The 11,408-nt window shown below is 61.0% G+C and overlaps 1 protein-coding gene across 1 annotated transcript; it reads right to left on the bottom strand.

Annotated features, from left to right (window-relative positions):
• Nucleotides 1-1,541: 1,541 nt before the first annotated feature.
• Nucleotides 1,542-9,851, bottom strand: CPNE7 (copine 7). The gene is made up of 16 exons (XM_064160154.1): nt 9,711-9,851; nt 8,498-8,947; nt 6,163-6,345; nt 6,016-6,090; nt 5,278-5,352; nt 5,126-5,209; nt 4,955-5,044; nt 4,682-4,780; nt 4,126-4,212; nt 3,959-4,018; nt 3,732-3,865; nt 3,341-3,395; nt 3,158-3,209; nt 2,931-3,064; nt 2,579-2,815; nt 1,542-2,027 (listed from the first exon to the last, which is right to left on the bottom strand). The coding sequence occupies exons 2-16, from the start codon at nt 8,720-8,722 to the stop codon at nt 1,887-1,889; spliced, it is 1,731 nt and encodes a 576-aa protein (XP_064016224.1). The 5' UTR covers nt 8,723-8,947; nt 9,711-9,851; the 3' UTR covers nt 1,542-1,886.
• Between the last annotated feature and the right edge of the window lie 1,557 nt (nt 9,852-11,408).

Genomic DNA, 11,408 nt, shown 5'->3' with positions numbered 1-11,408 from the left:
ACGTCTGTTAGCATCCTGCTGTGAGGAGATGAATCAGGAACTATATATACGAGGCGGATCGGGGCGGGCAGCGGCGCCAGCGGTGGGCACTGCCAAAGGGGCACAGTGGTTCAGCATAGCTGTCCCGGTGCACGAGCGAGTGGCTGCCCAAAGGAGGACAGGCTGGCACCCCTCTGCCAACACCCAGGGTAACAGCAGCATCCCCAGCCCTGGAACCCACGTTGGTGGCATCCATGTGGCAGGCTCATAGGTAGCCCTGTCCCATGGTGGCCTTGTGTCACCTCCCCAGGAGTGTCTGCTGGCACCCAAATGGTGACACAGAGTGCATGGCACAGGGTGAATGGGACACAGCACATGGCACAGGACAGATGGCAGTAGTGAATATACCTGGCTTGTGGCACGGCAAGCAGCACATGGCACTTGGTGTGCTGCACGTGGCAGTGGTGTGGCACTGTGCCCAGTGTGTGGTACACAGCACATGGCACAGGATGGCACATGGCACATAGCATGCAGCACACAGCACATGACACACAGCAAAGAACGTGGCACATGGAACATGGTCCCTGGCACATGGTACACAGCAGAGAGCAACTGGCACATGGCATAACATAGAGCACATACTGTGAAGCATCCAGTAAACAGCATGAAGCACATGGCATGACATACATGGCACACAGTGTGTGGCACACATTTGGCATGTGGCACAGAGCACATGGCACTGTGCATAGTATGCAGCAACATCAGCACATGGCACACGTGGCACATGGTGCATGACACATGGCACAGTGTATGTCATGCAGCATATACACAGCATAGCACAGAGCATGGCACAGGGTATGTGGCACATGGTACATGGCACATAGCACACAGCGCACCACGCAGCAGGTGGCACAAGGCACACAAGACATGGCATGTAGCACAGTACATGGCACAAGGTATGTGGCACATGGCCCATAACACAGTGCATGGCACACAATATGTGGCACATATCACACAGAGCATGGCACACAGCAGGTGGCATGTACGAGACAGTGCATGGCACACAACATGTGGCACATCCCATGCTACATGGCACACGGCACGTGGCATGTATCAGGCAGCACACAGCACAGGGCACATATTATGCAGCACGTGGCAGAGGCAATGTGCCAGGCAGGAGGAGGGTGTGGGCACCGCTGCCCCCCCACTCTGTGCCCTGGATTTTGGGGCCACGGCACAGCAGGGTGGCTGTTCCAGCACTGCCTGAGAGCCGCAGCTGCTCTGGGGTACTTGCAGCTCCAACGTGTCTGCAACAACTCCCCTAGACATGCTGGCACTGCGGGTGGCACTGCCAGTGTGGCTAGTGGCACTGCCCATGCTGCCTGTGGCCCTGCTCGTACAGCTGGTGGCAGTGCCCGAGTGGCAGCTGGGGGCCAGATTCATCTCTCGTTTGCTTTCACCACCAGTGTGGTGGCACGATGAATGGCCTGAGTGGTGACAAGCTGCTTGTCCCCCTGCCCACTTCCCCCAAGCACCCCATCTTGGCACCTAGAGAGCAGCAGTGTGGGCACAGGGCTGGTCACTTTATTGGAGGGTCCTCCAAATGCTGGGGGGGTCATCATGCAGCCATCAAACAATGCCACAGTGACAGACAAGCAGGGACCAAGGGGACAATAGGGACAGGCTGTGGGGCACAGACCACCTGGACTACTCTGGGCACTCCTGGGCATGGCTGGGGAGTGTGTCCTTTACTAGGGCACCCGGATGTCCCCATGTCCTCATCTGAGTGCCAGCTGAGGGATGTGTGTGCCTTCTGGTGGCTCCTGGCGAGGAGGGGTCTCTGCTGGGCCTGGGACCCACTGGGGACACCTGTCTGCCCCTGTGTCCCACCAAGGGCAGTGGGGGCATCACTGGGGTGAGCTGAGGTTGGCATCGGGGGCATCGCGGGTCTGGGGACAGCGCGGGGGGAAGGCCTTGTAGCTGTAGTACTCCACCACCTGCTTGGGCACCTCTGCCAGCACGCATTTGGCCAGGGCTGTCGGGGACGCCTGTGGGATGGGCACAGGGGGAGACAGCGTGGGGCACAAGTGAGTCAGGGCTGCGGTGGCACCTGCCTGCCCCAGGGAGCGCAGCAGTGCCCACAGGCACCGGGGTGATGTTTGGTCAGGGTGTGGGGACAGGGGAGAGAGGTGGCAGACAGGAGGAGGGACAGGAGGGGACGTGACATGATACTGGGTCCTGGCGTGGGGACAGAAAGGGGCCTGGAGGGGTCGAGAGGGAGCAGGAGAGGATGAGAGAGGTCAGGAGCCGACAAGAGGGGACAGAAAGGGTCAAGAGGGGGCCAGGAGGAGATGAGAATGGAAAAGAAGGCGACAGGGAGCAACAAAAGGGGTGGGGAGGGGACAAGAGTAGAACTGAAGTGAGACAGAAGGGGATGGGGGCAAGAGGGGACAGCAGAGGATGGGATGGGTCATTGTGATGGGATGAGAGAGGACAGGATAGGAGAGGGAGGACAGGGAGGGACAGGAGGAGGTGGGAGAGGTCGGGAGGGCTCAGGAGCTGAAAGGAGGGGCCAGGACTGCCGCAGCGCCCCACTCACGTTCTTGAACTCGCGGAAGGGGACGAACTGGACGATGTCGCGGAGGACAGGCTCGCCCTTGGGGGAGCGCAGGACGCCGTCGTCCCCGTCCAGGATCTGCATGTCGGTGAAGTCGGCGTTGCCCACCCCGACGATGATGATGGACATGGGCAGGTAGGAGGCGCGGACGATGGCCTCCCGCGTGTCCGCCATGTCCGTCACCACCCCGTCCGTCAGGATCAGCAGGATGAAGTATTGCTGGGGGGGGACAGGCACAGGGTGCTTGGGTGGGGCTGTCCCCAAGGCTTGGTTCTGACTTGGCAGCAGCCACGAGCAGCATGAGTGTGTTTGGTCTCAGCCCACTAGTACCCACCGAAGCCTCCTTGGTCCTCTCCTCATCGGCTGCCACACGAGCCACCTTGGAGATGATGGGGGCCACGTTGGTGGGGCCATAGAGCTGGATTTTGGGCAGGCAGCTCTGGTAGGATTCCACCACGCCCTGGATTCCTGGTGTGGGTAATGTCAGGGGTGAGGGGGGCAACCCCGGGCTCTGGCTCAGGGTGGGGGACACGGGAGTGGCCTCGTCAGAGCTGGACTCACCTTCACACTCATCATTATCAGGGTTGAAGTTGATGGCAAAATCATGGGAGACCTGGAGGGTGAGAGGGGAGAGGGCATCCAGTGCTCACCCACCCACCATGGTCTCCAGCACCTGCTGAGCTCCGCAGGAAGCATGGATGAGGTTGTCCAGAGAGGTGAGGCCATCCCTGGTCTCTCCCTTACCTCATACTTGGGGGGGATCCTGGCACCAAAGCCCAGTGCTGAGAACTTCTTATCACTGCAAAGGAAGAGATGTGAGAAGCCCCAGTATCAAGGTGCCCATCACCAAAGTGCCCTGGCTTCACTGTGGCCATCACTGGGGTGTCCTGGCCCTCACCAGGGTGTCCTGGCTCCAGCATGGCCCTTCACCAAGGCACCCTGGCCTCAGAGTGCCCATCACCAGAGTCTTCTGATCCCAGTTTGACCATTACCAAGGTGTTCTGGCCCCAGGTTGACCACCACCAGGATGTCCTGGGCTCCTGGCCCCGGTCTGGTCCACCACTGGTGTGTCCTGACCTCAAGGTGGCCATCGCTGGGGCATCCCGGCCCTGTGGCACCCACCAGTGCAACCAACCTGTCGTAGTCCTGGCAGATCTCCCCCACAGCAACCAGTGCCTTGAGGTACTCGTTGGGCTGGTAGGGGTTGATGTAGTGCAGGGAGCAGCTGTTTCGAGGGTCTCCATTGGAGGCCGTGAAGTCGATGGCCACCTGGCAGCGGGGGGATGGCAGTGATGAGGGTCCCCTGGGCAAGCAGGGCCACAGGCATGCCCCGGGTGCTTTGGGGTGGGGGGCACTACTCACCGTGAAATGGATCTGGCAGCCACCCATGATGTAGTCCAGGAAGGAATAGACTCTGTGGATCTTCCAGATAAGCTCACATCAGCAAGTCCTACCCCACACTGCCCCACAGCAGCCAGGCATGGCTTGGCATGGCACAGCTTGGCACGGCTGGGCACACAGACACTCACCTTCAGGTCCAGCAGCACCACCACCCCTGAGTTCTTGTAGTTGCGCTTCTTGAGCTTGTACTTGGGGTTCATGCAGTCCCACTGCACCTGTGGCACCACACTGCTGCCACTCCAGTGCCACAGCGCAGCCCTACTGCTGCCACCCCACTGCTGCCACCCTACCAGCCCTACGATCCCATAGCCCCACAGCCCCAGAGCCATGCTCCCCTGCAGCCCCACAGCCCCATTATGTCCTAGCCCCACAACCCTGCAGCCCCACAGCCCCATTATGTCCTAGCCCCACAACCCTGCAGCCCCACAGCCCCGTTGTGTTCCAGTCCCCCAGCCCCATGGCTCCATGACCCTGCAGCCCCATCATCCTGCAGCCTCACAGCCCCAGGGTGCAGCAACATTCTCCATGGGCTCCAGCCAGCCAGCTTGTGGTGACTGTCCCCAAGGAGCCCAGACCCACCATTCCTTCCCAGAAAGAGGGGCAGTGAGGGGAAAACAGCCCAAAGAAGAGAAGAAGCTGAAAGGTGTGGGCAGACGGGCACAGCGGGGTGACCCCCACACCCACCTTGTTCTCCCCCATTGCCTTCTGCATCTCCTCAAAGGTGGTGAAGAACTCCCCAATGAAGTCGTGCTTGCCACGCGAGTCGTAGTCCCACACCACGCACTGTGACGGGGGAAACACTCAGCCCAGCTGGGCAGCACCAGGCTGGGAGGGGTGCCCACCCACGTCCCCAAAGAGCCCCCATCCCTGGAACCGTCTCCATTGGCTTGAGGTTCCCATTACATTACTTGGGGCTGAGGGACACATGCCCTTGTGTTCCCCATTACCCTTCCTCACCCTCAGCTTCCTCTTCTCTTCACAGCTGCAGAGAGAGTTGAGGGAGACCTTGAAGGGCTCCCAGATGGGGCTCAGGTTGTTCTTCACCACCTGCACAGTGAGCAAGGGGCTCAGAGGGGCCGGGCAGTGGGCATGGACCAGCTGAAGGTGGGGCCCTGCCCGGTGCCTGACCTCGGTGCGGTACACCAGCTGCTCGCTGCGGTCATCGTCGATGCGGTAGATCTCCAGGAAGGGGTCTGATTTGCTGAAGAGGTCCTGAAGGAGAGAGGATAGACCATCTGCCCTGCCCACCCTGCCCACCCTGCCCGTGGTACCCAGCTCACCTTGTCATCCAGCTTCTTGGCACGGAAGGCGAGCTCCACGTAGCCATTGTTCCCCGAAATCTCCTCCGAGATGACCTGCGAGTCACCAGCGTGGCTTTGTTCCCCTGTCCTCCCTGCCACCTGGGCAAAGTGGTGGCCTGGGAGGGGACTCCCCATCCCTGCATGGACACAACTCCCCAGGGTGGCCAGCAGACATCAGCAAGGACCCTGAGCCTAAGAACCAGGCTAGCAGCTGGTTGAAGGCTACAAGAGGTGGAGGGCCACTGGGGACACCTACTCAATGCTCCTTGCTGCAGTTTGATGTCACCCTGTTCACCTAGCTCAGTGCCACTCACTTGTCCCAGCTTGGTGCCACTCTAGGGTCCCAGCTCAGTATGTCTCAATTTAATGGCATCTGCTTGTCCCAGCTTGCTGCCACCCCAGGGTCCTGGTTTACTGTCACTCACATGCCCCATCTTGGAGCCAACCCAAGACTTTGGCTTGATGCCATCCCAGGGTGCCAGCTTGGTGCCACCTACTCGTTCCAGTTTAGTGTCACCCCAAGATCCTAGTTTTGGTGCCATCTGCTTGTCCTGTCTTAGTGGTACCAGCTTGCCCCAGCAGGATGTCACTCCAGAGTCCCAGCTCGGTTCCACTCATGTGCCCCAGCTTTCTATCACCCCAGGTGGCACCCCCAGGTCAGTGCCACCCGAGCGCCCCAGCTGGCTGGCAGCCCAGCCCGGCGCCGCAGCGGCTCACCGTGATGGTGGACTTGCCAGCGAACTTCCCGTACTTGAGGAACAGAGGCTTCGTCACCCGCTTCTGCGCCACGATCTGCGAGGCCAGCGGAGTCAGCCAGAGGGCAGCGCCAGCTGGCGTCCCGGGGGCGAGGGGACATGAGCTCACCTGACCCACGGTACACTCCATACCCCCCAGGAAGTCGTCGTCGTGCGTGCCCACCTCGGCGTGCCCGTGGCTGTCGTACACCTCGAAGCGCAGCTTCTGCACCTCCTCGAAGTAGTAGTCCACCGTGAAGATCTTGGCGAAGACAGGGTTGAGGTTGCTCTTGATGACCTCGCTGCGGTCCACCTGCACAGAGGCAGCTCAGCTAGGGGGCAGCGTGCCCAGGACTCAGCTCGGGGATGGGCACAGGGCCAGAGGAGCTGCCCGGCCATGCCAGAGCTCACCCAGAGCTGGGCACAGGGATGCAGGCAAGGGCATGGGAATGGGAATGGGGATGCCAGGAAGGACCGGTCCTGCACCAGCAGCTACTCGCCTGTACCAGTTCCCAGGTGAAGAGCATTTGAAGGTAGCCCTGGCACTGGCTCAGGCAGGGACACATGCCCACAAGGCTTCCAGCCCTGCCAACTGCTGGGTCCTGAGGGCATCACTCCCTGAGGATCTTGGGGCAAATCCCTGCAGGAGGGTCTGAGGGGACGCTCTGGCACTGGACCAGTCTGACACAGCTTCACTCAAGGAGTGTCCCCACCCTGGGCTGGCCGAGGACAGAGTTCACTACCCAAGGGCCATAATGGCCCTAGCAGGTGTGTGGGTTCTCAACATCCCCTTGGCCGTGCTGGCAGTGGGCACTGAGCAGCTTCTAGGAGCCACCCCCACACCCTGCCATTGCCAGCATTGACTCAACAGGATGCATCCTGGCCAGGGCACATTGCCAGCCCTGCCAGGCCCCTGCCCACCACCTGCCTGGTCCGGCAGCATCTGCTGAGCCCACATCACTGGTTCTGGCAAGGCCACCCCATGTAGCTCTGCGCCTCTTGCATTGGCACTGCCAGCTACACAGTCCTGTCATGGGACTTTGGGCCCTGGTCACTCCATTGCCAGCCCCTGCCAGTGTGTCTGGTGCTGCTTTGGTTCCTGTATCCAGAGGGCAGCAATTCATCCAGCTTCAACCAACGTTGGTTGGCAGAGACAGGGAGAGCACAGCTCACAGTCCCTTGAGAGATGGCCCAGGGGGCCTCCCTTCCCTCTGCATCTGACCCTTGTGTGGTACAGTGAGGCACGAAACATCACAGTGTGGCACAACGTAGCACACAGAGTGTGGCATGGCACAGTAGGGTACACCTGGCTCAGTATGGCACAGCCCACAGCTGGCACAGAGCCCCTTGCCACCCACCCTGGTGCCAGCTCTGGCGAGTCAATTACACGCAGAGGGATTTAGTGCTAAATCTGCTGGCTGAGCAGTGGCGATTAGCAAGCATGGAGCTGAGCTGCAAGGGAGCGACGGCAGGGAGCTGTGCCAGCTCCAGTCCTGGTGCCAGCCTTGGTGTCAGCCCCAATGCCAAGCATGGCTCGTGTGGACACCAGAACCCCACAGTGCCCACTCTGATCCTGCTCTGAGCTGCCGGCCCTGATCAGGGCGAGACCAGACAGCAAGCTCTGAAGCACCCCAGGGGTGGCCAAGGTGTCCCTTTGCCCAGGTGTGGGGCACTAGAGCCATGCCCCCACACCATGGGCACCCCAATCTCTAGCTCTGACACAGCCATGGAGCCCTGGGGAACTTGGTCCCACCAAGGTGTCTGTGCTGTCTCTATGTGTCCCGGAGTGTTCTGCCCTGCCCCTTGAGCCCTGTGCCCTACACTTGCACCTTGCTCTTCACCCTGCACTTCCCCTTCACTGTGTCCTGCATCCTGCTCTGCAGCCTGCACCCCAAGCTGTGAGCTCTGCCTCTCGTGTCCAGCATCGTCCATGTGCACTCTGCACCCCACTTTCAACATCCGCTCCCTGCATCCTGCTTTGCATCTTCTGCATCTTGCACCCTGCTCTGCACTGTCTTCTCCTCCCTGCACCCAGTTCTTCACCATCTCCTGAAGCCCATCATCTACTGCACCCTGCACCCCACTTTTCACTTCCTATGCTTTGTTTTCCATCCTGCACCTTGTTAGCTCCTTCACCCTGCTCTGCATGACTGCAGCCTTCCTGCTGTCTCCTGCACCCCAAAATCTCCTTCCTACACCTTGCTCTGTGCCTTGCACCCTTCTCTCCACCATCTCCTCCACCCCACCACCTCCTGCACCCCACTTTGCCCATCTTATACACCCCATGCAATGTCTCCTGTTCTGTCTCCTCCCGGATGCAATCATCTACCCTAGAACTATCTCTGCTTCTGTCCCTGTCCTGGAGACACAAACCCTACACGCAGCACCCTACACCCAGCCCTGCCGTGTCCCTGTCCACCCATCCAGCCCTGCCCCGCTGCGGTGGGTGTCCTCCACCCTCCTACCTCCATCCACTGGCCCTGGGACTGCATCAGCAGCAGGACGCAGGGGTCCGACTTGTTGAGGGTGTCGCGGTCCAGGAGGTGCTTACAGCTGACCCGCAGCTCCACCTTGGAGAGGACAGCCAGCGGGGCCTGGGGGGATCCCTCCGGCACCTCGCCCATGGTGCCTGTGGCACGGTGGGTGGCCGGGCGTGATGGAGGGCAGGCGGCCCCGTGGGCAAAGGGCATGTGGGGTGATTGGGGTGGCAAGGGTGGCTGCTGCCTTTGTCGCCGTCAGGGAGCCGGGTAGGTGCCCGTCATGCCCCGGGCACGTCGCTCTTGGTGCCAGGTACGGGGCCAGCGCCCAGATGCGTGGGGTTGGTCACGTCACTGGTGGAAGAGAGCACTGGTGGGGTGCTTTGTGGGGTGAAGAGCTGGGGTGACTGGTTCCAGTCCCAATGGCTCCAGCAGACCCTGTAAAGAGTCAAAGCACCGCGGGGTGAGCCGGGGCTGGATCACCCTTCATGATGCTGCCTGCGTGCCCCCGAGTGCCAGCTGTGCCCCCATTCACCCAACCGTGGCTGCCACGGGGCTCTTCCCAGCTCTGGCCCAGAACCTGGCAGAAGCAGAATGTGTCCCACAGGGGAGGGACGCCCCAGTGGGGCTAGGAGGCTGTGCAGGAGTGGGGAGCTGCGCAGGCAGCCCTGGACCCCGCACCCAGGCGTGCCTGCCCTGGTGCTGGGGAGCAGAGACTCCTCCTGTTCCTGCAGGCACTGGGCAGGGCTCACTGGTGAGGGCAGTGGGGGTGCCAGACCCGTGTCCATGCTGCCGGGTGAAGCAGCTGCCCCAGACAGGGCTGGTGGCACCCCGAGGCGGTGACAAGGGCCATCCTCCACACCAAAGCTGGTGACAGCCAGGAGACGCTGTGCTGATCGGTCGTGGAGGGGCTCTGCCAGCCCCAGCTTGAGGCTTGTCTCCTCAGTTGCAGCCCTCAGGTACTGCCCAGCTCAGGCTGGTGAAGGGACAAAGCATCTCCTGTGCCCCAACCTGCCCATGCCCCAGTGCGCCCAGCCTGCCCAAAGTTTCCCTGTCAAGTCCCACATCGCCCGAGCCCGCCCTGACACATGGTGCCCCAGCTCTAGTGGGCATCACCCGCTTCTCTGTGAGCATAGGCACCCCTTGGCATCCTTCAGTGGAGGGGACACCAGCTCCCACCCGGCCCGGCCGCCCTCCTCACCTGGGTGCCAGTGGCTAGCCAAGGACGGGGGTCGTTGTGCCAGCTGATGCCGGTGTGCCAGCCCGAGCTGCCGGTGTGCCAGCCCGAGCTGCCGCCGCTGCCACCTCCACACAACTGACTCAAGCTGCAGTTCGGGAACGAAGCCCTAAGAGGGAGACGACAAGCTCCGTTAACTGTCTCGTTGCCGGTACCCGAGCAGAGCCCACCCGTGGGCACCGAGGCTGAACGGGGTGCCCGGCGGCGCTGCCTGTGCCAGGGCAGGCGTTCCCGCTCCAGGACAGTCCTTCACGGCGTAAGCCTCACTCCCAGCACCCTTCGCCTTCCCCAGTTGCTCCCCGTGGGGTGCCTGAGGCCCGTCCTGGTCCCAGCACCCCAGCACACGCATGTGGGATACCCCAAACCTGCCCGGTGCCCTCCCTACATGCCAGAGCACCCAGACTCACACCCCACCAATGCAGTGTCCTGGGGTTGCCCATCCGGGGGCTGCCCCAGCACCCCCTCACACATCACCCTTCGCTGCGGAGCTGTCAGCTCGGCTCTGTGCTTGATGATGTCATTAGCCCATATTTGGAGGGATTAAAATGCAGATTGGGCTAATGAGGGAGGGCACTGCACGGGCCTGGGCACCAGGAATTAATCCCTGCAGAAATAGGCCACCCACCATGCCCACTCTTCCTGCAACCCCATGGCACAGTGGGGCAGGAGGCAGTTGAGCCACAGTGGGACACAGGACACGATGCAGTAGGGCTGGGGCAGACGAGCTATCCCCAGCTCCATGCTGGGCAGCTCTTGCCGCTGTGTTGGAGCATCCTGAGGTTCAGAGCTATGCCAGGGCTCCAGTCAGTGCTTGCCCCAGTGCCTGAGTGCTTCGTGGCATCCCAGCCCCAAGTTGCTGTCACCCAACTGCTGACGGGTGCAAACGGCTCTACTGTCAGGCGCAGCCAGACTGCAGAACCAGCCCAGAACTGATGAGCCAGCAAAGGGCCTGCCTGAGTGCTCCCTGCAGTAGAATGGAACCCACCACCACTCCCCAGGATCCATCACAGCTATCCTGCACCGAGCTCCTGCCCAGGCCCTTTTCCAGTGGGTTCCTTTTTGATGGCACAAAAATATTTCCCTGGAGAAATGGCTTTAAAAGGTCTATGTAACAGTATCCAGGAGCTTCTTCAGGAACAAGAGACAGGACAGAAGAAAATGGCCTCACCTTGTACCAGGGTAAGCTTAGGCTGGATATTGAGAACTATTTCTTCCCCTTGAGTGCTGTCAAGGCCTCGCTCAGGCTAACCAGGGCAGTGGTGGAGCCTCTGCCCCTGGAGGGGTTCCAAAGCCGTGGAGATGTGACATGGAGTGGTGAGGACAGAGCAAGGACTGGGGGCTCATGCCCATATCCCTCCAAACCACGGAGCAGGCCCTGCCTTGGGTGTGGCTCATGGGTGCTCAAAGCAGGAGCCACCCTTGGGTCACACCCACCATGACATCCCACCCACAGCAGAGCCAACTGCTCTGCCTCACACCAAGCTGCACAGGAACCAAGTCTGAAACACTGAGATAAAAAACAGGGAAGCAGGGAGAAGCTTTACCTGCTCAGGTGGGGATGTCATAAAAAAACATCCCAACTGTCCCCTCCGGCAGCCCCTCCTCCCTGGAACCATTCCAGGTCAGCTTGGCAGGCGCTCTGAGCAACCTGCTCTAGCTGCA

This window comes from Pogoniulus pusillus, chromosome 20 (assembly GCF_015220805.1).
Source record: "Pogoniulus pusillus isolate bPogPus1 chromosome 20, bPogPus1.pri, whole genome shotgun sequence".
NCBI lineage: Eukaryota > Metazoa > Chordata > Aves > Piciformes > Lybiidae > Pogoniulus > Pogoniulus pusillus.
The sequence above is the reverse complement of the archived record's forward strand: the minus strand, read 5'-3'. Positions and strand labels throughout refer to the sequence as shown.

Coding starts and splice junctions, on each gene's coding strand:
- CPNE7 (XM_064160154.1), bottom strand. CDS start 8,722: ATGCCCTTTGCCCACGGGGCCGCCTGCCCTCCATCACGCCCGGCCACC. Junction 4,019..4,125: donor TGGTGCTGCTGGACCTGAAG/GTGAGTGTCTGT, acceptor CTTATCTGGAAG/ATCCACAGAGTCTATTCCTT. Junction 3,866..3,958: donor GCTGCCAGATCCATTTCACG/GTGAGTAGTGCC, acceptor CCCCGCTGCCAG/GTGGCCATCGACTTCACGGC.